Source organism: Camelus bactrianus, chromosome 23 (genome assembly GCF_048773025.1).
Source record: "Camelus bactrianus isolate YW-2024 breed Bactrian camel chromosome 23, ASM4877302v1, whole genome shotgun sequence".
Classification (NCBI taxonomy): Eukaryota; Metazoa; Chordata; class Mammalia; order Artiodactyla; family Camelidae; genus Camelus; species Camelus bactrianus.
The window spans coordinates 24,535,511-24,560,862 of NC_133561.1; the positions used below are offsets into that span (position 1 = coordinate 24,535,511).

General features: G+C 43.2%; 1 protein-coding gene across 6 annotated transcripts in view; it reads right to left on the bottom strand.

The window, feature by feature from the left end:
- Positions 1-22,496, bottom strand: part of PROX1 (prospero homeobox 1) — a 52,921-nt gene extending 30,425 nt beyond the window's left edge. The window contains exons 1-3 of one of the 6 annotated variants that reach the window (XM_074351821.1): positions 21,618-22,496; positions 11,900-13,693; positions 4,882-4,987 (exon numbers count right to left, since the gene is read on the bottom strand). In XM_074351821.1, the coding sequence (XP_074207922.1) occupies positions 4,882-4,987; positions 11,900-13,626 (1,833 nt within the window). In that variant the 5' untranslated portion in view covers positions 13,627-13,693; positions 21,618-22,496. Of the gene's footprint in view, positions 1-4,881; positions 4,988-11,899; positions 13,694-20,342; positions 20,413-20,581; positions 20,687-20,789; positions 21,297-21,373; positions 21,537-21,617 lie in introns of those variants that run through there. The other 5 variants (XM_074351826.1, XM_074351824.1, XM_074351822.1 and 2 more) reach the window with 5 other exon arrangements.
- Between the last annotated feature and the right edge of the window lie 2,856 nt (positions 22,497-25,352).

Genomic DNA, 25,352 nt, shown 5'->3' on the forward strand with positions numbered 1-25,352 from the left:
TTCCCTTCCCTGGGTCCCCAGAAAAAGATGTACATTCATCAAAAATCAACAAAGACCACTTATCAAACATTGGCCATGAGAACACCCAGACTCCAACAAGATGACAGCTAAAGTGTGCACTGGGGCTGTAACTACTGCACAGAAAGTTGTTTCTCTACCAGCAAAGATAATAAATGAATGAAAATTTATGGCCGAGAATGGAAGGGACAAGGAAACAGAAGCAGGGAGACTGGTGTTTCTCCCAAAAGGCCAACTTGCATCATAATTGCCGTGGAGTTGCAAGGGCCCTTACAGATAATTGACCAGAAAATGATTAAGTCATCAGCAAATCGCTTCTGCTTGCAAGAGTTCAAACATGTACTTAACCTATCCAAGAATTATATTTTTACTCTGTGTGTCTGCTCTGTCTCTATTCAGCCTTGCGGGGAACCCGATTAAAAAGACAACTGAAGGACCCCCGTTATCTGATCTTCTGGTTGCCGATTTCAATAGAACTTAAACCCATTACGATTTGCTGAACTTGGAGTTCTTTCCATTTTATCTCAGCAGTAAAATACACTGTCCAAATTTCCAGACACTGAGATAAGGACTACAGGCCCCCGTGACGGCTTACTGTTCCTTTTTAATTCTTTTAGAATAAGAAACAAAACATTACAAAATGATAGCAGGCTGTGCACTGGGGAATGAAAATTGCTTTGACATGGAGATTAGGCTTCTGCATTGTTACAAGACATTGTCTCATATGGACAAGAGTACTGTAGGGGAAAAAAATAGAAGGGTGTTTTTTTTCTAGAATGGTCATGAATGACCTAATGGGGAGGGACAAAAAAGTAAGTGCACTTGCCATTATTTAGAAATGGGACATAAAGGGAGATTTAAAGCTTATTGTTAGAGAATGGAAATACCAGAGAGGAAGAATGGGCAAAAACAACAGACGCCCCAAACACGAGACAAGTGAAATGACCAGCACAACAGCTTGAAGAACAGGGTTCGCCTCCACCAGGCGGGGGACTGAAATTTGTCCGGTTTTCGCCGCTGGTGACGTGAGCGGAGGCAGAACGCACCCCCCCTCTTTTCCAGAGATTCATCTTGGGGGAGAAGAAGTGTTCAGCTTTAAAGAGTTAATGTCCCCCCATTCTGTAGTGGCTTACGAGAAAAGGATCAATTGTTCCATCACGGAAAGCTCTGTAGTGTGTTAATGTGTTACTGCAGAAACTAATCGCCACAATAAAGAGGCTGTGTTTCCACAGTGGACGGGGCTCTGTGACTTTGATTAATGCTTCCCACGGGACATCTCAGCCTCAATATGGGCTGAAGAAACTTCCTAAATATTCAGTGAGCATGGTCAAAAGATGTATAAAACAAATCAATCTGACACCTTAATCTGGCCAGGCGGCAGTTGACTCAAGGGGTGGAGGGACTGAGATACATCATTTAGCACCGCCGGCTTGAAAACGCTGTGAGCGTCTGTTCTTCAAAGCTAAGATGACACCGAATCTGTTGTACTTAGTGGCCTAAGAGTTATTAATTTATACATTTAAATCAGCACCCAGGAGTGCCCGGGAAGATGCGGGGCCATGGGGTGGGGGGGGGCTCCATCGGTTCTCAGCCTCTGTCTCATGTGCCCCCCTGCCCTTCTGAAAGGATCTGAAGCCCTGATGAGCTGAGCTTTTTGTCTGGCTAACTGTTGTGGTGAGGGAATTAAGCTGGAGTCTCTATGAGAATACGGAACTTTGTTTAGAGTCTTACTCTGGGAGTTAAACTGAGACAGCCCTGGTTATATATCATCGCTATAGGAGAATTTCTCTCACCAAGCCAACATCTCAGAATTGTATAGCATTTCCTCCTACTCTTTCTTTCCAAGGTAATTGAAAAGCCTTCGCTTCCTTCCCAGAGGTCATGTGTGGAGACTGATGCAGGGTATCTGTTCCTAAGGAAAAATACCAGGGAGGGAGCCTTGCCCTGGCTGGGCCCATCTTCCGGAGCTGGCTGGAGGGAGGATTAACTCAGTCTAGCACTGTCCCCCAGCTGTGTCTTGGATGGACACGTAGGCTACACCTTATTCATGAAACAAAATATTTTCCGCTCATACTGTTTTGTTTTGTTTTGTTTTTATTTGTAAAACAAACTTCCGAGCACTATTTGAAATGAAGTGACTTTATGATTTAGAAAGGTGCATTTTGCTAGAATTAGGAATTTTCTCCTCATGGTACATGGCCACAAACAAGAATATGCTTGTGCCATTGTAACAAGTATTACTTGGTGCATAGACACAGGAATATGTCTTTTTCAAGATACAGGATGCAGGGTTTCATTTCTCATAAACCCTAAGGTCTCTTCTCCAATTTTTAGGATGCTCTCGATCCTGCGGTTTCTTGAATCGGGACTGAAACAAATATTCACAGAGAGTATATTCATAGATAGAGAATCTCTAGTTATTTCAGCCTTGCAAATAAGTATCCACATTTATATATCTACATCCAGATAGAGATATGTGTATATAATATACATACAAACACACTACAAATATATATAAACCATAACATACACACACATGTGTTATGAGTATATGCATCATTAACATTCAAGTCTGGATTCTCCTTCATATTAAAGAGATCCAAGAAAAGCCTGCCATTGCTTCCTAGAAAGGTTCTGGAACACCTTGCCTGGACTATCCTTCCCTTTCTATGCATGACTTTCCATGATCATTAGTGAAAGCTCCAGGAATACAAATTCATTTATTACTAGCCAAAGAAAAAACACAACTATGAAAGTTAAAAATGTATAATTCATCCCCAGAATAAAAGAGAAATGACCTTTGGTGATTTTCTGCTTTGCATTATATGCCCTACTGTTTCCCCTCCATTAGAGTGGATAATTGGGAGTGAACCAGACTCCCGTATACTTTAGCTGCCTACTCTCCCAGTCTGGATTGAGTATGGATAGAATCTATAATCTGAATATTAGTGCTTTTTTTAAAAATGAAATAGTCACCCAGGTATTTAATTGTTATTTACATAGACTGAGTGATTATTTGCAAAGCTGAATTACTAGATGTATTCAAAGGAATGGGAAGGATTTCTGGTCGGTTTACACGCCCTAGTATTTATAAAACTACAAATCAACAATCTCTCCCACCCTGGCCCTTCCAGCCACCACACATGCAAACACGTGACTGCTTCTAACATTTACATCCACTGTTGGGGGCTGTTGCTGGTTCAGCATGGCTGCTACTTTCCCCTCTCCGGGTGGCTGCATTGCAATGGTAGGTGCGTGATCCCTCTGTATGCAGTTTGTAAAGCCCTTTGGCCTCCTTCCGGATGAAAGGTACTGTATAAATTATATAAGAGACTGTCATTATTATATCACAACACTGCAGGTCATTGCACCAGGAGGCGTCAAGGCAGTAACGGACACCTATGCACACATGCACACGCACGTGTGCACAACTAACATTTCTCTCCTTTGCCTAGAACTCAAGTGTTGGGAGGATTCCCTGGAAGAACTAGCTCTAGAAGCTGGCCGGTCCTCAGCCGGCTGGCAAATGCCCTTCAGTTTGTCAGTTTTAGATGTCTCCCTCAAGGTCCAAACCCTTTCACTCGGCCTTCCTTGTGCCTAATGATTCTTAACCAGCCATTTAAGATACTGCCTTTCTCTGCCTCCCCATTCTGCCCCGTCTGCTGACACTGAATGAGGGGGAGACATGCCTTCCCCTTAAGGAGCTCAGCCAGGGAAGGAGAAAGATAAAAGGCTGAGGTTGATACGAGATTCAAAAGTAAACAGGAGAGGAAACAGAACTTTTCTCATAAGGCCAAATAAAACACCAGCCAGGGAGGCTGAAATGGGCTGGCCTGCAAAAGGGGCCAGTGAAGCCACTCAGGCACAAAACACACTGCGGAGAGGGGAGCCGTGGGGGGGACGAGCACATTTTGGCAGCTCTTGGGTTCTCCATGGCAGAGGGAAGAACTTGGACGTATGGGGGGGGTGGGCAGGAGAGGGTGGGGGGATGAGCACCCAACCCTAATAAACTCATCTCAGCTAATGTAATGTTTATCAAGCTCCTTGGATAATGATACCATGCGTGTCATTATCATCATCAAAACCCAATCTATGTTTTAAAAAGTTACAGATGATTAACACAACATCAAGTTGTTGCAAACAATTACTTAAAACCCACACACAGACACAGACGCACACACAGAAGCACACACACACACACACACAGAACCAGGAGGTCCCCATATTCTGTAGAATGAGGGAGGCTGCAGCTGTAGGCCGACAGCTTTCATATCCTCATTTGAATAATGTGTCCTGAATCTGTCACTTTATTCATTCTCCTTATGCTCAGTGTACTCTACATCAACAACAAATTAAGTTGTAAATAAGAGACAATCATCACTTTTGTTTTTAAGCAGCTACTGCATAGAGAATTTCAATGTACGCTCCTTTCGACAGGGGGAAAAAAGAGGTGTTAGCATTTGCTTTCCTAAGCACAAATATGGGGAAATGAAGAGAAACAAAAACAGAAACAGTTTACTGTTGCTGAGGGGAGAAAAAAAAAACAAAAACATTCTCTAAAGCACATCCCACCAGTACTAGCTGAAATTTCTTCCAAGAAGTTATTAAGACATAGAAAGATAGAGGCTGAGATTCCCTGACTACAATGAAAATCCATGTGACCAGTCCTTTGGCCTTGATAGGCAAGGAGCCTCCTCTTGGCTTGGGACAGCTTTAGACCAAAGGGCAAGTGCATTAAATCAATTACAAAACAGGTGTATTAATGAACCAGCTCCACACTCATCTCCACGAACTTCTAGGAGTTCACATCACTGCCTCATGCACAGGAATTGAAAGAATTAGTAATTAAAAAAATGCCCTTACCTTTACATCAGAGAAGTAGGTCTTCAGCATATTGGAGCTGGGATAACGGGTATAAAAGAACATGAGCTTTGCTTTTTTCAGGTGATTGGGTGACAATCCTTCCTGCATGTAGGATGCAAACGGTTAAGGAAAACATTTCTTGAAACACAAGCACCTAACACTCCTCCCGTTCTCCCCTAAGAATCTAGAGGCCCACAGAGCAGCCATGGGAATTCTGGAAGATAAATGGCACAGGTCATAGAATCCATCACTAACTTGCTGCTGCTTGCTCAAAATGACCTCTCAAGAAATTGCCAGACGTAACGGCTGGGATGCACAATTTAGTTGCAGAATCTTGGCTACTTGGTGGTGAGGATGGCAAGCCATTCCCCCGTTTGAGGCCCTTATGCTATCTATACGTTCACTTGTTGCTAAGGAGACAAATGCACCCAACAGGTACTGCACAATTCTTATCATGAGAGTTTTTTTCTTCTCCACAATTACAGTTCTGTTTGTTCTTCTCTCCGCTCTCTGCGGTTGACATCCAATTACTATACTAATGTACGTGAAAATATAAAATGCATTATTTTGAACACTGTTTAGGCAAGCTTCGCATTTTACCTTTTAGTGCTAATACAGCGGAGCATCTTGACTCACTTTCTTCCTCTTTTATTGTTATATCTGTTTAATTGTTTCCTTTTAAATAATGGCTAAAACTTGGGAGGGGTCGCTTGGGCACCGAGAGAACAGGGGTGGGGGTGTTGCTTTTGTTAAAGCAACGATCCAAAACCAAATACAATTTGCCTCTCCTGGATTTATAGTTAACTCCTTGGAGAGAGGCACAGTGGTTGGGGCTAGCAAATCAATAAATGTGGGTTAGCAGATCAATAAATGGCCACTTACCCAAAATAAGAAGGCCTATTTATCTGGAAACATCATTACGTTTTAGATCTGTAAACAGCAGCAACTAAAACAGTTCCCGGGAGAATGTGAGGCTAACCATAACAATCCAGGCTTCCTGATTCTCCCCCGGATTCTTGGCACTCCTCAGCAGACTAGGAGCTGGGATGGCTCTGGTCACATCTGTGCTGCAGCCTGGCCCTGCCATTCCCTCAGCAAATTAATGGCTTTATAATTTATCAGAAATGAAGATGCACGTGGAGAAAATCAATGTGGTCCCCTACAAGGTCAATTAAGGGTCCTTCCTAGAAGCTTCTCTAAGGATTTTCTCTTAAAAGAGAGTCTGGGAAAAAAAAAGAAAGAAAAAAAAAAAGAAAGAAAAGAAAATACACACACGTGGGTGTGCGCACATAAGCACACGCACACTTTGCTAACAAACCAAACAAAAATTTCGCACTGTGTGAAGAAAGGTCAAAGCAACACAGATATTTAGGAAAGGTAAGGGTTTCTAAGTGATCTCTGTCAAGTACAGTGTGACCAATCTTAGGAACAGAGGGAAACCAGAAAGTGTACTGGAGACGGGTAATCAAATTAATATTGATAAGCCCTTGACTGATTACAACAGAGTATTTAACCAAATATTCTGCTGAGAATGTGATCAATTAGCCTTCCCTTTAATATCATGCAATTTGAAAAAGATCACCTTGGTTTGTAAATTGAAAAGTTAAATCTTGTGCCTTTTGTTTTTCGCTGAAACACAACACCGAAGAAAGAAATTTTGATTTTTCTATCTGTAAGCCAGAGCAGCTTAACTGAACTTGTGTTTTTGTTTGAGATCCTTAATGATTACAAAGACGATAATTTATGACTGACATACTTCTTGTGCCAAGGAGAGAGCTGAAAGGCCCTCCAGTAACCTCCATTAGACTGATGGGGAAGGCTAAAGGAGCCCAGCACACTTCAGGACCATCTGTCCAAATGGATAAGTGAAATAATAGTTACAAGCTGTCTCCTATTGCCTCGTGATAAGAGTTTTAGGCAAGTCCAAACTTCGACAAACATCCTCAGGTCTGGGTTCTAGTCTGTTCTTTCAGACGATGACATTCAAACAACCCCGTACATTTAATTATTAGTGGGGGAAAGGTCCCAAATCTTTTCAAATTTGGTCTCATACAAATTTTGTTTATTTGTTTTTTGTTTTTTTGTTGTGGTTCTCAGCTACTGAGCTACCAAACTTTCAATACTTTTAAATTATGCTAAGATGTTTTCCTTCTTTGTATTTAGAAAAAAAATTAAAAAAAAAAAAACAGAGCACGTTTCCATCTTATTTTGATTGGGATTTAGAGGCTTTTTATTTCATGAAAAAAATCATTCTAATTTGAATTTCTCAAGTCCGTTTTTGCTTTCAAATGCTTCCTGGTGGTAATACTTGGAATCGATCAGCTGAAACGGAACACAGAATACATCTTTATTTCTTGCTCTTCGTGTAATTAAGATAAAATTCCCATAAAATATATGTTTCTAATAAACTATTAAAAATAGCTAATGAAACATTTAAAAGCCAACAGTTAGATAATCCTTTTTTTTCCTCCTCAAAATAAATCTGAACTGACCAATTGGTTAATTTCCCTTTTAAGTGCTTGTGCTGAAAAGCAACTGTTCTTCCAAGAAAGCTCTAGCTGTTTCCAGGATACTTACACACGCACAATGACTCATGATGGAATAGATTCAGTAAACATACAGCTGTACTGAACACGAGCTAAGCTCCATTCAAGGCCAGGAAAGAAAATGAGCACAAATAAATATTAAGGAGGTAAAGGGGGGGTGGGGTGAGGGGGGATGGAACGCAAACAAGATCTGTCCCGGCAGCTCATGTGGCTTTGCCTCAATTCTCTTAGCCGTAGCTTTGTGAAGACAGATGACATTCAATTCTATGTATAATGCAAAATAGACAATAACTGCTGAAACTTGAGACAGCTGCCAGGTGTAAAAAAAAAAAAAAGAAAAGAAAAAGAAAAAAAAAGAAAGGAAAAGAAAAGGAGAAGAAAAAAATGATAAATCCATAAATTAATGAAAGACATCTGCTCGGGGATATAAAAGATCAGAGAAGTAGGGTGCTGCAGCTGAACCTCAAACGGTGTTCAAACAACCTGAGAATGTGAGTGTTGTCTGTTTACTGAGCACGATATAACCTCACCTAAACAGCAGCAGAGGAGGGAGCAGAGGAGGCAGCAAAAAGGCAAATGGGTGAATAATGGGTTGTGAAGGCTGCAGGAAGAAAATTCTTTTCTTTTTTTCCCCCCAACTGCACTCGGAATTGTGGCTAGAGGTTTCACACGCTGCAGTGCCGACCAAATGGGAGTACTTGCTTACAATTTCTAAAACACTTTGAACCGTGAAGAATTTTAGCCTTTTCCTTAAGCTCTGATCTCCTATGTTTCTAAGAAGCTTTCCCCTTTAGAAACCTTAAATGGGGAGAAAATACCTAAACGCTCACATGTAATCAAAATGGAGCAAGTTGGTGCTCCACTGAGAAGTTTAACATAATTGGTGGGATGCTTATGGAAATTAAAAAAAATGTACTTACTTCATAATTTGGGGGAGGGGGAGGGGAGGCACCCAGAGGCCTTCAGCCTTTAATATATATTTCCCTAGAGCTAATATAGCTAACAGAATGACTGTGCACCCCTCGTGATGTCCAAAAATGTAAAAGATCAACTTCTATGGATTAGTTCCCATTTTAGAAATTCATTTTTAATTCATGTTTTCCTGATGGATTTCAGTTGCAAATTACTCAACCCTTTTCCTTGTTAAACTTCAAATATTTTCAACATTCTCCCTAAAAGTCAAGCAGGGAAAGCTGGCTGCAACGGAGAAGAGGCCCAGTTTCTTCACCTGCATGTCTTAAGCGCGTAGAACACCCCTCTTGTGCTTTAATTGGGTGCATGCAAATGTCTGAGGCCCAAACAAGGCTATTTTTCTTGAGATGCAAAGAGGATGAATGACAAGGAACATCACGAGGAAAAACAATTGGCTGGCTGTTTCTTTTGGAATTTGAATAAAACTTAAAATTTGATTAAATAAATGCAAAGACACTGAACGCATTTTTTGTATCCAAGACATGAGCTTTCAGAGCAGGTGCACTGACATTCAGTTTAACACACACACATTCACCGTTTCCTTTCTACTAGGAAGGGTAACGAGACTGTGCTCCATTATATGGGACATACATGCTTAATGTGCTGAACTTAGACTGGACTTATCTGATAAGCTGGCATTCTTAATAGCTCTTATCTCGGATACTTTGTTCAAAGAAACAGACGATGCCTTTGGGAGTGAGAAAAAATCGCTCCTTAAGAATTAAATTATTCACTACAATTTGGAAAGCCATGAACTAAAAATAAAAAAACATAACAATGACAATCATGATGGTACCATTTTATCCCATTTCTCCTCATTTCTATCACTCTTTTCTAAGAAAAACTGCATAGCAGGTTCCAATATGGAAGTAAGATCACTCGCTGTGATTCCCAGAGATCTCTTGAAACTAAAAGCTTGAGAATTTTGCCTAAACACCACCAGGTAAATCAAGGGGAGAACTCATTGCCACACAAGGATGGAGATGGGAGGAAAGTAGATCCAGTCTCCCAGCAAGTACTCAGGTCCTCACTGGCTGCAGAACTGTGTGGACTACAGGGAAGGGTGCTTGTGTGTCTTCTTCCTGAGAAATAATATACCAATGAGATCAGTGGTTAAAAGTGTGAGGTAGTAGAGGAGAAAAGAGAAACAGAGGCTAGAAGGCCAGACGGTGGAAAACGTAATCATTCATTGCAGCAAGAGGCCAAAATTACGTAGCGACACAAAAGAAACAATTCTAGGTGTAAGTAACTAACACTGCATGTGAACACAGATGTTGCTAAACCATCACTGTTCCATATAATCTTACATGGTTGGAGACAGGAGAAGTTATTCTCCTGAAGAAGAAGCACCGATATTTTCTTCAAGGACTTTGATATGTATAGAAAGAAAGGGAACGTCTTTCCATTCAAATCCTCAAAATTCCTCAGGGGATTTAGAGAGGGTGAGACAATGAGCATAGCCAACACTTGGCGCAATCCAAAGATTTTTCTCTTAGAAGACCCAACTTGTTAAAAAAAAAAAAAAAAAGAGCAGAAGCAGAATTATCTGGATACAGTGACAAGTCTACTTAAAAAAAAACATAAACTGGCATCCTGACTTAAAGAGTTTAGTATGGGACTTACAGGAGTTTGAAAATTGGCTTCAAATATTCACCCAAATAGGCATGTCCCTTTCCTCTGTGTGTGTGTGTGTGTGAGAGAGAGACAGAGACAGAGACAGAGACAGAGACAGAGACAGAGAAGGAACCACCCACCACCACTACAACTGGTTTCTAAATAAGTAAGGCATCTCTCAGGAGTACCAGGGTCTAGTCCTGGACAGGAGCCTGGTATGAACCCCAGAGGATGCTCTCCCGTTGGAGCCTGGCCTTGTGTCTTCTTACTTTGCCTTGCTCATCACCAACAGCTATATTCCAATCTGATCAATGTTTATGGTCTGCTTATGATGTGGAAGGCACGGTACTTGGCCCAGCTTTGATTCATGACTGGTGGATTAAAATCTAGATCTTTGAGAGGCAGATGTGAAATCAGCAACCAAACCAAGACTCAATTTCTATTTTACATATTAAATCCTCAAATCTTTCTGTTCTTTCTCTCAAGACAGCATCCCCTTCTTCCCTTCTAGGGAAAGAAAGAGGCTCTTTGATGAAATGCCCAAGTGGGTCTCATCCTTGGGGCTTGCATTCACCATACAGGAAATCTTCACAGCTACCCTGACTCGGCTGGAAGGTGGACATTCACTACCCAGGAAAGCACATTTCCACCACAGCTGGGACTTTGCACTTCCATGGCAGCCTCTGAAGTGGGCTCAGATACTAAAATGCCGATTTCTAGTCATCAAGACGATTGCTCAAAATCCTCAATTTAGCAACGGCCAACTTAATTGCTAAATTTTATATCCATCTGGCAATTTATTATGAAAGAAACATGCCTCTCCTTGCCCCCAAATGCTACTATTCTGCTCCCCCCGAACATCAAAGACCATCAGGTTTTTAAAAATTTACTGAAAGGACCAATTTACAGAGAAAAAAAAATCGTTGAGTTAAAAATAGCTGGAGTTCAGGACAGGTCTAATAAAAAAAATACAACTGGCATCTCTACAGAAAAGTCAGATTCAAAATATAAAAGAGACATAAAAAGAGGCATTTTTAAAGTCGAATACAGCTGAGTTTTATATTTAATTGTGCTCTCTCGCTTTCCAAAATAATTTGCTTTGTGTATGTTAGGACAAAAGATTTCTGTGTATGGCTGAACAGAGGTTAATCATGCATAGAGGCAGCTGCACCAGACCCACAGAACAGACCTTGGGTGGACGGGAGAGAGACGGATGCCATCTGAATAAATCAGTACCTGTGTATTTCCTTAAAAAAAAACAACAAAAAACTCGCATCTCACTTAAAGAGTAAAGACAGAATCTAACACTCCATCCACATCCCTCTTTCTCCCACTGCAGCCTCCCACCAGTAAAGTGTTCCTCATAAGATTTAACCAGGCCTTCTTTAAACGAACTAGCAGTGTTGTCGACAGTTAAAGGGAGAATTCTTCTTATGGAACCTTAGAGATCCGAAGACTGACTTTTCTTTCTAGTCCATGATAAAACTTACCATCTTATAAAATTAAATCTGATAGAATTCAATATTACAATGAGATTCTTTTCCATCTCTAAATCTACTTTTGGGTGGACTGGGGGGAAGGATTAAGAAGATAATACAGGAAGAAATCACAGGAAAAACACCGCTGAAAAAGCACAAATTAAAGACTAGTGCTTTGGGGCAATTAACAACTTGAGAAAGTTGTGAAGATGTTGGTTTCCTGTGAAGCTTTTGTACAAGCAGAAGTGCCACACGTGTGCTGATAAAAGCCCATGGCTCCGAATAAGAGGAAAGATCGCATTCTTGAGAAGATACTAATCTACGTTTTTCTAAATATTGTGTAAACCTGACCTTTTGGGAAGCCTTTTTGGCTTGGCTTTGTTTTCCCTGAGGGGCAAGTGAAAGGATATTGCACTTCCCGAATAAGGTGAGATTTCGGACATGTCTTGAAGATCTCCACACTCGGATTTGATGAGAGACAAGGAGAGCCCTTCGGCGGTGCTGGGTGGATGTGCTGGTGAACAAGGATGGTGGCTCAGGTGGTGGGATGACATCTTGGTCCTCAGACTCGTGGTCTCCCGAGTTAAGTCTAGGGATTCGGGAGAGGCTCTGTCTTTTCCCGAGAAGGAGCCGGAGGGAGCACCTAGTGGACTCTGAAACGGGTAGGCCATCAAGGGGAGGGGGAAGGGGTGGCGGAAGGTGGACGCGGTGAAGCCTGCGGTGGCAGAGAGAGGCGACTGGTGCAGGGGCTGGTGGTGGCCGCCAGCGGGGGGGCCGGAGGCAGACTGGTCAGATGAGTTTTTGCGGACCACCAGGGGCAGTGCTTCCGTCTGGTCTGTGGAACTGGGCATCTGCACGTTGCCAAAGGTGTCCAGGGGGTTCGGAATGATGACGTCGCCAAAGCACTGCAGGCGCTGGTTGGCGGTGTGGAAATTGTGGTTCTCCCCGTTGACTGCAAATCTGGCCTGGGGGATCTGGAGCGGTGGGAAGACCTGAGGAACCTGGCGGGAGGGTTTGGCCGAGAAGACTTTGACCACAGTGTCCACGACTTGCGACATGGCCGTGTTCAGTTCCTGTTTCAAGGTCTCGGCCAAATGTTTGCCTTCTGGTTGTAAGGAGTTTGGCCCGTGGTCTCTTTCTTTGTTGCTGCCTTCCCGCTTGGGCTTGTTTTCTGCCATTTCCTGCTCCCTGATCAGGGCTCGGGCTCGGTCGATGAACTGCCCGGGGTCCAGCTCACACATCTCATTATCCGACCTCCCCACGGAGTCCTGGGCCCGGGCCTCCAGGATCTCCGAGCGCATGCTGTCTTCAGACAGGTTACCATCTTCATCATTTTCAGAATCAGTGCTGTCATAGATCTGGTAGAACTTTTCCTGCAGCTGGCGCAGCTGTTTCTGCATGTCCTCCAGCTGCTGTTTCAGCTGTCGGCGCTCCTCTCGCTTCTGTTCTTTGCGGGCTGAAACCAGCTGCTGGAAACTCTGTTGCTGCTGCTGGGGCAGCTTCTGCTTGCGTTTGTTTTCTCGGTAACTTTCTCGGGGACTCACAGACTGCGGGGCCATCTCTCTTTCATTTTCATTGCCCCTTAACGCCACGCTGGGGGAATGGCTCATACCCCGGATTATGTTCTCAACCCGGGCGCGCTTTGCTCTCAGGTGCTCGTCGCATAAGCGATCCATATCGAACTGGCTCATAGTAGGCCTGCCAAAAGGGGAAAGACACTCTGGGGGGCTGTCTCTTGAAGAGTTGCTGCATATATCCTCCTGATGCACTTCGGAGCCTGTGCTGGAGAGACCGCTGGCTTGGAAACTGGGCTCCGTGCCACCATTTTTGTTCATGTTATTTTTCAACAGCTGGGAAATTATGGTTGCTCCTGGAAAAGGCATCATGGCATCTTCATACGAGTTCGCCCTCTTCAGCAGCTTGCGGAGTACATTTGACTTTTCCCCATCTGCATGCTGCACCACTGAATACTCAACATCCTGCTCGGAACCTTGGGGATTCATGGCACTAAAAAACGTTGCTCTTGCCTTAGCAAAAAATGCAGATGCTGTCCCTACCGTCCTTTTCACTCCAATGTCAACTCTTCTCCTCTTGGTTTGCCGGCTTAAGAGGGCTGTGCTGTCATGGTCAGGCATCACTGGACAGTTATTGTGCCATCTTCAAAAGCTCGTCAGCTGGGCACAGCTCAAGAATCCCGGGACCCTGGCCAACAGAACAAAAGGACTGATGAATCATTTTCTTTAAATTTCTCCAAATTTCCTGACCTCAATCCTGAATCAAATGCAAAATGCATAGGCTCTGGGATTTATGGCACATTACAATTATTGCAATTTATTATGCACTCTGCTTGAAATGAAACATTTTTAAATATTTCTGCTCCACTGGTTTAAGATGGATTAAGATTAAAAAAAAAAAGCAAAAACTGCTTAAGCACCAGTAATATGATTCTCTTTCACAAATGCCTAAAATGATACTGTTTATCTTCAGAAGAAACAGTAGATTATAAGAACACAGCCTCTGACAACCAATTGATTAAATTTTGGGCATTGAGATTCATATTACAAAAGAAAATAAAAGTGGTCTATACCTAAGAAACAAGGTTGAATTTTGAGGATGCGTGAAATTTGGATGAAAAACTCCATTTCTGCTATAAAATTATTGTGCCTTTTATGCCCTTAGAGGAAAAAAGACTCTTAAAAATGCAAATATTTCACACACCCTTTATTACTGAATTTTAAAATATTTTTGTCACATGTGAAATGGGAAAGAGAACACTCCCATCAGCATCTTTCCAACAGAAATGGTCAATTTAACACTGAAATCAATGCCCAAATACTCATTTTACAAGTCTGCTTATTTAGCACAGATATGCATTGGTATTACTAAAATCACATTTAAAGGTGGGATCTGTTGCTAGATTTTAACGTAAGTGTGAGAATATTTATAGATTTTCATGATGTCTTTTTGATGACTTAGGTTATTATAAAGTTGGACTCAGTGCAAAAGAAGGACACTGTCACATTTTAGAAACCAGTATGTGGAACAATAAACTGACTTAGGCAGGGATAAATACATCTTCAGTACTAGTTTTTTTCCCCTTATAATCTGCCAAAATACTACGTCAAATGCCTAAAGAAACTCTTTAACATACACCATTTGCGAATCTTTTTTCTTATGCCAAAGGGGGAAAAAAACAGGGAAAAAAAGGCTGAAAGAAGACACATAAAGAGGAAAGAAAATAACATCAATTAAATATGTGAGAAATGGAAATACCATCTCCGCATATGAACTTCCATTGTTTCTTGGGAACACAATATAAAAAGAGAACATCTTTCCTTGCATTTTATTAAAAGCACTTGACATATTTTGTGACTTATTAAGCAGGGATGCTAACCCCAAATTTTGTATAAATGTTAGGATGTCACATCTTTTTGCTTACAATTAACATTTTATGGAGAAAATGAAAATATTTTTTTCACACGAGGTTTATCTAATATTAAACTTCACGTTTGCTTAACAGAGCACATCTTCACAATAACAGGGTCTATTGCCAAAGGCAGCGTGCAGAGTGTTTGGAACAGCTCCCATCTCTTTCGGTTCACCTGTAAAAACATCTACGTGCTCCCTAGGACTGCATCTGTGGCTAGTTTTAAAGAATGACTATCCATGCAAATAGGCATAATTTCAGCATGAAATAACCTGTAAAAATCAAGAAAAGGCTCAATGCTTAGATGGCAACGTGTATTTTTTTAAGCAACAAAGATTTCATCATGCAGCCCTTGTTCTCAGTTTGTACATGAATATACAACATTTAAATAAAGCAGGTTTTAGAGTGCCATGAAAGCAACATGATGCTTCTTTACATATTTTTTTTTCTATGCTTGAGGATAAAATACTTTTTGTATGCCTCAGGATAAAATTTCCTGAACTTAGAATGGAAACAGATCTTGATAACTTCAATATAGGGTTCAAAACTGAATTCACAATGATTGAGACCCCTCACACATTAATAATGAGATCAGTTTCAGAAGGACAAAAATGCAATGACAGTGTATAACTAACACATTAGATCTGGTAAGTCAGGTGTAGTTGTCAGGTGAGAGAAAAAAAAGGGGAGACTGAGACAAACAAGAAAAAGGATGAGTTATTTCAAAGCTCAGAAAGATTTGCATATCGTGGGGGAGGTCTTTGCAAGGAGGACTTTTGTGTGTGTATATCAGCCTTTCAAAAATGGAGTTTATTTAAAAATTTTACCTCTTTTCTTTTCGTGTGCAAATCACTTTCTCTCTAATATCACCTGAAAAGCACACAGCTTTCCCATCAAAATGTTGAACAAACTTTCTGCAGGATTTTTCTTCCCCCATTCCCCTTAAGATCCAATCTGGGTTTTCCTCCAACCCATTCTTACTCTAGGAAAAGCATCTCTGCAGCAGAGGCTCAGAAACAACACGCTGGTGTAAGAGATGAGCACAAGGTCACCCCCAGCCATCCTTCCTTTCCCAACTGCCATTTACCTCTGTGTCAACTGCACTTCCTCTCATCTAGCCTAGGTATCAACAGCTGCATCCCTGCCTCATGCCGGAGCCAAGAGGAGGGCTGCACTCTTCCTAAGGTGGAAAGAAATGATCTCATCTTCGGTGGAGAATGAGTGTTAATTAAACATGCTTTGGGGTCTCTTGAGAAGAAAATATCCCCTAACTTCTTTCAAATTCACCAAGCGGAACTGAGTTTTGCCATTCTCTTACGACTTGTCAGCATTCTGAGATTAAGTAATGATTTGTTTCTGATTGGGGCGAAAAGAATTTAAATAATTTTCGGTCTTGTTGTAGAATGTACAGCTGAGACATAAGAAGGACAACACAAACAGGAAAACTAGGAAATATTATATGATCCAGCGAGACAAGGCATTACATTAATAGGGGCAAATAAATATACCTCTCTATATAGCTTTGACCTAAACTCAAAAATAAAGGTATAGTGGTCATACACATTGGGATTATAACCCATGGAGGCTATAAGTGAGATTAAATAATTATAACTGGTTGACAATAGTTCTTTAGTAACATCATGCTTCATAAATAAGATATATATACATATATGTATATGAATATATTTACCACATAAGAAAACGTGTTGTTAAATGACTATAATGTGAATTAAATCACTTGAAAACATTTTCAAGGGTGCTTTTGTGATTGCCCAATTCAGGATTTAGAGAATGCTATGGAATGAATTTATCATTGATACCATCCTGTCCATTAAGATTTTTAAAAACTCCTTTATTTCTCAATATATGTACTAAGCCATATGTTTCCACTACAGTTATTCTTGACTTTTATTATATTTGAATTGTAATATTAATTTTGAGTTTAACCAGGCAATATGAAACCTTTTGATCAGCACTGGTGAACATCAGTATCAGTAAGTATGCAGAAAAATACTGCAGTTGAATTTGAACCCATACACTAATTCTGCAAATGCCTCTTTAATGCATGTGAAAATCTATGTAAAATATTTTTATTATTAAATATTGGGCTGTACTACTTAGTATCTAACTGCACAAATGTTTAAATAATTCCTGTACGAGGGGTATTTTAACGTGGCAGATTCCTCCCAGAAAAAGATAAGAACACACATCCAAGTATGATCAAGTCGGATTTTAACTGCTCCAAGAGATTCTTCATTAAAATCCTAATTATCTGAAGGATGTCAGATAATTTAACATGGAGAATCCTAAGGAAGCTGATGACAATGTTAGTAGAAAGAAATTTTCAGTGAAGAATTTCAAAGGAACACTGAAGCAGACAGTGGTGAAGTGCTCTGCTTTAATAAAGAAGTTATTTGGGGAGGGGGCATGCAACTTTTACGTATCTGTCTGAAGTCCAGATTCTGGACAAAGAAGTGTTCATCACGGTTATCATTCAAGTTGTTCAGTCAAATCTTTCATGAGATGGGGAAGTGTCAGGCTGGCATGGTCTCCTGTTGGGATTATTGAGATTACCTGTCTTTGTTGATAAAATTATTTGAAGAAATTGCTCAAACCTACACTTTACTTCTTTTAGAAAACTACCCTTGAGTGGGCCTCTGATCTCCTTGAGTCAACCTGGTTACGAAATTTCAAGTGGATTACCAGTAACAAAGAACACTGTAAATCCATCTGGAAGTCAGTAATTCAGGGGGGAAAATCAGATGATTTGATTTAGGTACTCCCCCGCCCCTGCCCCCTACCAAGCTGTCCTCCTCACTGTGTGAAGAGTGCATGTCTGCTAACTAGCAACTTTTCCTTCGGAGATGTTTTAGCTTAGCCACCAGGTTAAGAAAGCCTTTGGTGTTTATTTTGAAAAACCCACTTGATGTTCATTAATACTTAAATTAACTAAGATTGTTTTGTTAAAATCTTATATCAGGTTTTAAAATTTCCTATCATCAGAGAGCCCTCAAATCATCACCATTTCATTTAAAATTCCTCCATCCTATCAAAAATTCCATACATTTTTCACCTGCAAAATGAACATAGGAGATTTTCTGAGACATGCCTAAAATATTCATTTTTACCTATTGAAAATGTAATAATTCACCAAATTAGTAAATAAAAGAGAGTGAGAAATAACCTCAAGAAAAAACACTCTTCTTTCTGTAGAAAACTGAAATACTCTAAATGTCCTCTAAGGCAATAAGGTTGGATAAATTTCTTACATATATGTCCTTTCCAATTTATACAGGAACTTAATTAGAATCCAAATAATATATCATGCACAACCATCTTCATATTATAAAAACAGTACCATTTTACAATCGTTTGTTAATCCTGAACCTAAAAAGTCCTTACATTAGCAAGCGCAGATGCAAAACAATGCCTATAAGAAATTCATGAAAAAAGGCCTATTTCACTTTGAACAAATAAAGAGCAAGCCTGGCAGCTAGGTTATGTTCTAAGATTGTAAGTGCTACTTATGGAGGGACGATGCTAGGGAATGAATAAAGTGAGAACAAAGATTCATGTTACGTATGCATGAATTTTTCCCCACAAGGTGGTGATTAAATAAATTCTGCATAATGGACACATAAAAATATCAGTAAGTGCCAAGCACAGATAACCCTTATTAAAAATAAAGCAAATGAACACATCCATAGATGACATTTTAATTATAAAAGAACTTCAAAAGCATCCAAGGGAAGTATTAGAAGGAACTTTGCTGTTTAAGTTGAAAGACTAAATGACACATACTATCTCATTTTCATGAAACAAAGATCATCATCCAAGCAACCAAACCAACCAACAAAACCCATTCACCATTTAATCTATTTCCGAGCAACTCAAGAAATAGCTTGTTTAAGGAAAAATGTAAAAGGTCAGGTTTTAAGAATCCAGATACAGTGCTCACATTGAATTCTCACTAACTTCCCTCACACACACGAAGCCACGATTGTCACCTTCATCTATTTAACCATTGTAGGAACAGGTCTGTGTTGCAGGTTAACCAGATAACTCCTTTTTTTCTTCCTTACCACCCATAGCCCATTTCATTTTGAAAATACTTAGAAGTTCTTGCAAGAAACTCTTCATGAAGCTGCTTGCCTGCATCTTGCATCAAACAGAAAAGCGCAGTTACCTCTCACATACTTGAGATTTTCCTTCTCCATCAAAGTAATAACTAGGACATCTGGCACATGTCTGGTACAATGACAGGCTCATTCTACTTTATGAGAGTATTTAACGTATGACTTGAAAGAGTTTATGCACATACCTATTCTTTCTGGGCAGGGAGAAAGCATGCTAAAAAGATAAGCTTTAACAGCAGTAACACTTGCAAACTGACTTTGGTATTCTTGGCAGTTACACGCACCACCCATGGATGTCCAAAACACACACACACACACACACACACACACACACACACACACACACACACACACACACACACACACACACAAGATGGCTTTCACCACTCCCCCTCCACCGGAGACCTGGGAGACAGGCATAAACTAGAGGGAAGCAAAGAGAAAGTCAATCTCCTTCCACCTGCTGCCTGAAGTGGGGGTACTTTCAGCTGCCTGGCAGACAGGAGCCTGAGACACAGCCTCAGGAGCAGCCTGCCAACATCCTCAAGAAAAATAAACAAACACATACCAACTGGGTCCCCTACCCCCAACCAAAGAACTCACATGGCAGGGCTCGAAACATAACAACAGCCCAGTTCCCATTAGCCCAGACAATCCTATTAACGAGGGCAACCATAAATTCATAAACCTCTACAACCCTGGAGCACGCATTGTGGTCTGGAACTGTACAGACACACACAGACACAGAGGAAATTTGCACCTGTCTTTCTTGACACAACACACCTGTCAGGCCCTGCCCATGCACAGCCCTCTACTAATAGAGCTCTGCCTACCTAGGCTAGGAAAGGAAATTATTTTTTTCGTAAGGGAGGTTATAGATGGGGGAAAGGGGGGTGGGGGGAGAGAACAAGAGAAGAGCCTTCTAGCCTTGACTTTGAGAGAAGGCCACCCTGTGCCTGCACTGTTTTTATAAGCTCAAGGAGACAACACAGACCTTCTTGGAAACATAAAAACAAGCAGGTGAGTTCCCAGCCTTCCCCCAGGCGGAGTGGGTTCTGGATTGCCAAGAACAGCAGTTTCACACCCCAAGCTGCCTCCTTGGGCTATTTAAGACTGCCGCTCAGCCTCTGCTCCTAGTTCTTCTCTCTGCCTGCCTGGAGGGCTCTCAACTTTGGAAAAGAGCTGAGAAGTGGCGAGAGACCTGTCAGTCTCTCTCCAAAGCTACTCTCCCTACACTTCCCTCCTGCCCCCCTCCACCTCACCCCTTCAATCTACACTATCCCCTTACCTTCAGTTTTAGCAGGAGGAGTAAGTGGCTGGCACATCAGAAGAAGCAACAACTTGCTAAACTGGGATTTGGATGATGTCTGCCCCCTCAACTTGTCCCCCTCGTCCCCCTCCTTGTCTGTTCAGGCAAGATAGCAGCTCTTCCCTCCCCCCTCACTATTCTTCCAGTACCAGTTACCCTCAACTCTCCTCTCCTCCCTCTCCGATCCTCCAAAGTGGGACAAAATTGTAGGTACCAACCAGAGGAACCAAGATCAGATCGAAGCAGCCCAATCACGCCAACTGCCAGGGATAACTGTGAGAGTCTTCGCCTCGCACATCCGCTGTCCAAGAACATTCCCTACCCCCACCCGGAGCGCGATCCTTGCGTCCTCCCGCGGCGCTCGAGCCCCGGCCCCTCCACCACACGACCCCCCCACCCCCACCGAGGCTCCCGGTGCCACCTTACCCTACTCCACTTGACCTAGCCCTGGTGCCTGGGAGCTCAGGAGAGGGGCGCCGCGCTCGCTTCCCGGGACCATCTCGCCACTGCTCCAACCCTGATTTCAACCTTTTGGCTTCGACAGCGTTTTGAGAGGAAAGTAATAGAGCGCCCCCCTCCTCCCTCTCCCTTCCTCCCTACTCCCTGGCCCTCTGCTGGGGTTAAAAAGGAGAAGTGAAAGGTATGCAAATGACAAGCAAATTGGAAGAGCCTGGAAGAAAGGCAGCTATAATAAACAAGACAAAGAGAAAGGACGCGGGGACTAGCCCAGGAGTTTTAACCGGGGAAGATGGGAAGGATGAGGCTGGGAGGAAAGCGGGGATCCAGACGAACAAAAAGCGACCCGGTCCCCCTCGCGGTCCTCTCTCCTGAGGAGAGAGGACAAGAGAAAGAAGGAAAGGAAGCAAACGCCTCCTCACCCCCCAGAAACAGTACACAAAAGGTGACAAGATCAGCGCAAGTCCAGCGCTATCAGCCTCCCCCCATCGCCAACACCACCCCCAGCCACCAGCAGGAAAGAGAAAGAAATAAAAGCCAAGCGGATCACTTACTCTTAGGAACTGGGAGGAGCGGAGCGCTGAGTTCCACTGAGGCTCCTGCTTAGAAACTGTTTAGAGGCTATTTTATTATGATTCATTTAAAGAACACCATTTTCTCTGGGGTTGGGGTGGGGGGAGATGTTGACACGGGTGTGAGTAATGGGAGTCTCTTTTCTTTTCTTCTCCTTCAAGAACAAGCCAGTACAAGTGAATCTGGAAAAGGGGAGGGGACTCGCGAGGGAGAGAAGATACTTACGCGGTGCGGAGAGCAGTGGGACCGAGCCTTTTTTTGCAGGCGGAGAGAGGAAAACCCGCGCGCGCACACACACGGTGAGATCTTGCGGGTGATGAATATGATAATTGGACCGCGGACGGTGGGTCGGTGCGGGAGCGAGCGAGCGGGCCGGTGGGGAGAGGGAGAGGGGAGAGAGAGAGGAGGGTGGGTGGGCAAGGAGAGGAGAGAAGGGAAGGGACGAGAGGAGAGGAGAGAAGAGAAGAGAAAGGAAGAGAAGAGAAAGGAAGAGGGGAGGAGAATAGAAGAGAGAAGAGAGTAGAAGAGGGGGAGAGAAAAGAGGAGGAGAGAAGAGGAGCGAAGCGGAGAGGGAGCAGGCGGACCCGGCGAGAGCTCTTTTGCGCCGCTCCGCTTTCCCCGGCTGCAATGGTGTATTATTTCAGAGCGCTCCCTCAGCTGAGGGCTCCGCTCCACAACAAGATTTACTTTAAGACACAGCTGAAGGAAACAGGAAGACTGCACGTCACAGTCTGACTGACGTACCCGGCCCCAGCACCCAATCGCGAGGCGCCTTCGGATTCAAGGGGGGATAGTGAGGCAAGAGAACTTGGGAGGAAAAAAAAATATATAAAAGGGGTGGGGGTGAGGGGCTGGGAGGAGAGGAGGGGAGAGGGGCCCCGCGCTCCCCTCCCCCGCCTCCATCCCCGGCCCCCACCCTCACCGTCGCCCAGCCACTGCTGCGGGGCGACCGGATCGCCGCGCCGGGGCCGGAGCGAGCCATCCGCGGGCACCGTGCGGAGCGGGCGACCGCGCGAGCGGCGCTCGGCTCACAGTCGCTCTTCCAGGACGTAGGTCCCCCCCTTTTTTTTTTCCCCCTTCATTTCCCAGATACAGCTGATCGAGTTCGCCGAGCGGCCGAGCGAGTGAGCGCTACTCGGACAGGGGTGGAGGAAGGCACGGAAAAGTATACTGGAGAAAAAGTGGGGGCTTTTAGGGGTGGGGTGGTATAGGAGGAGGGAGTGGGGATCTTCAAATCATTACACTTTTTAAATGATCATAGCTAGTATCAGGAATACATGTCACCCTTGCTTCCTTTTAAAGGGGAGGTGGACAATAAATACAGGTAGGTTTGGGATTAAAATAATAGGTGCCAGAGATTCCACACCGACTCCGCTGCATCTGGTATTAGAAGATCAGTATTGGCTGAATCCCAGTCAATCTCCCGTCAAATTTGTTAGGAAGAAGAATATTTGTCTTGGGTTACTTCTAACGACGATTTTTGGATTGTGGGTACAACAACCTTTACGGGGAAAAAAAATGTTACAAACATTACCACGCGACTACCGCTCAGTAACTCACTCATCCCAGAATGATCAAAGAGAGAGGTTTCATATAGGATTTACACAGTTTTGATGCCTGGGTAACAAACTTTAAAGTTTCCTAGGTAAGAAATTTCAAACGCTTAAAATTTCGGGCTTCTAAGTCAATCTATAGAAAATTCACGTTGCTTTCACATTTCTTGGACGAAGAATAACCAGCAAGATTTCTTTAATGTGGCTCTTGAAGAGCTTCTTGGGATCTGAAAGTTGCAAATGCTAAAGAGCAAGCTTCCAGCCACAGCTAGAACGTCTTTTTCACCCGGCACAGTAAACGGCTTTTAATAAAGCAACCGCGTTTATGACTTAAAGATCCTATAAAAGCTAGGACTTGCAAGGGCTGCGAAGCAGAAACATTCACACCTAGGCGATTAGACACTCTTTTTTTTTTTTTGTAGGATGGGGACAAGTATTTTTCGTGTGTCCCTCGAATTTAATCAGATCAAAGGTTGAATCATGTTGCATCTTGACGACAGGGTGTTTATGAATTGTGTTACAAGTCCACTGGCTGACCACTATCAGCATCTTCTCCAACACATATGTACACACTTTTCCTAGGACATTTACAATTTCAGCCTCAAATTCATCAAACTGCGAAGAAGTCTAATCTTTGAATAAGACTAGTGAAAACAATATGTTCGAGTCCAAACCCCGTAGGAAACTTTTGGCACGGGATTCAGACATTGAAAAGAAGAAGAAGAAAAATCAGGCCGGCCCGGTTAGGTGTTCGGGGATAAGAAAAAAGACTTGCTTGACCATCCCCAGCCTTCATTTCTCCCCCTTTGCTGCCTCTAGACACCCCCCCCCCCACTATGGAAACAACATAGACGCGCGCAAACACACTACTCACACTTCCAATGATCTGCTATTGTATCAAGTGTTCTAGTCGAGATGTGACAAATTTAGGCTGGGGATAGAAATAATCTATCAACGTGCCCATTAGCTGCAGGATGGAGTAATGCTTCTATTGGTTGGGTCCTTTCGAGGTAAGCGGGGGTACTGAGCGGGGAAATTTGGGTTCTGTGAATGGATCGAAGCTACTTCCTTTCTTCTTTTTCCTCCTATTACTTTCTTTAAGTATCCCAGAAAGTATACGTTAGCGCCAGGCCACAAATAAACTGGCAGCAGTAAAGGATACATGCCCTCCACACCTTAAAACCATCTGCTCAGTTTGACATTTAAAAGGGAGGAGGGCAGGGAGAGGAGGGGGAGAAGGGGGAAGAAAGGAAGCTGAGAGAGAGAAAAGGTTCAGACTCTGGAAGGAAACGGCTTGAACTTTAGCCCACAAGTTTATGTCAATTGCACCTAGCGCTCGGGTGCACGTTTTGCACACACTACGCCCGGGAACTGACGGCGGGAGAAGTTCCCTGCGAGCCCCAGTAAGTCATGTATCGCTCCCGGGGGAAGGCAGGCCCAAGTCGAAGTTGGAGTAACCCTCTTGGGAAACAAGGAAGCTCCCCAACCCCCAACCTCGGCGGCGGAGGCTCGCGGCTCGCTAGCTCTGCTGCAGCGGTTCGCAGCCCAAATCAGGGCGTAAGAGCGGCTCGTTGAAATAGGAGCGCGCGCGACGCTGGACGAGCGAGCTCGGTCTGCAGCCCATCACCGCGAGCTGCGTATACGGAGCACTGTCTGGTCCCCTAACGTCCCGGCGACGTACAGGCCAGGCTCCTGGCAACCTCTCTTGCCAGAGCTTCGGCGCTCTCCCGGGTCTCGGGCGGCCCTGGAGCAAGGCATGAGGCCCGAGCCCCCTATCTCTGGCTTCTCCCAGTTTGTTTTCTGATAGGGGAGAAGCGATCAGTCAGCCTGGAGACGAGAAGTCGCCTAGATATTGACTCCATCTCTGAAACCAGCAGCCAAGCCTGGGGTCAGTCCCTTTCTCCTCCCCATTGCCAACACAACCCCAATAACATAAAAACTTAACAAGTTCTGACCGGTCTTCCACCAAACTCGATCCGTGCAGGCTGCATTTACTTATTTATCTGCAGGGTTATCTGTGCATTCTTAGTCAAACTCTAGCAGTTATCACTTATGAATCTGGTAATCGGTTAAACACACTTCGCCTTGACATTTCCCCGGTGTATTTTTCCCTCTCTGGTTCTTTCTTCAAGCCAGTAGGTGGGGGTAGGAGAGAAGACTGCATACAAATAATTTAAAACCTTACAAACAACTGTCAGCAGGTCCTAAACAAACCAATTCTGGGAATTTCAACCAGATCCAGGTGAGAGACACACATGGATGTGAATTTCAGGAGAAGAATGCTGGAGAAGTGCAGCCTGGACACACACACATCACCATCCACCATTCACTATCCCCCACCACCCTAAAGAGAGAAAGAGAAAGAAAGAAAAACCAACTATAGGGTGCAGGCCGGCCTGCTTCAGGC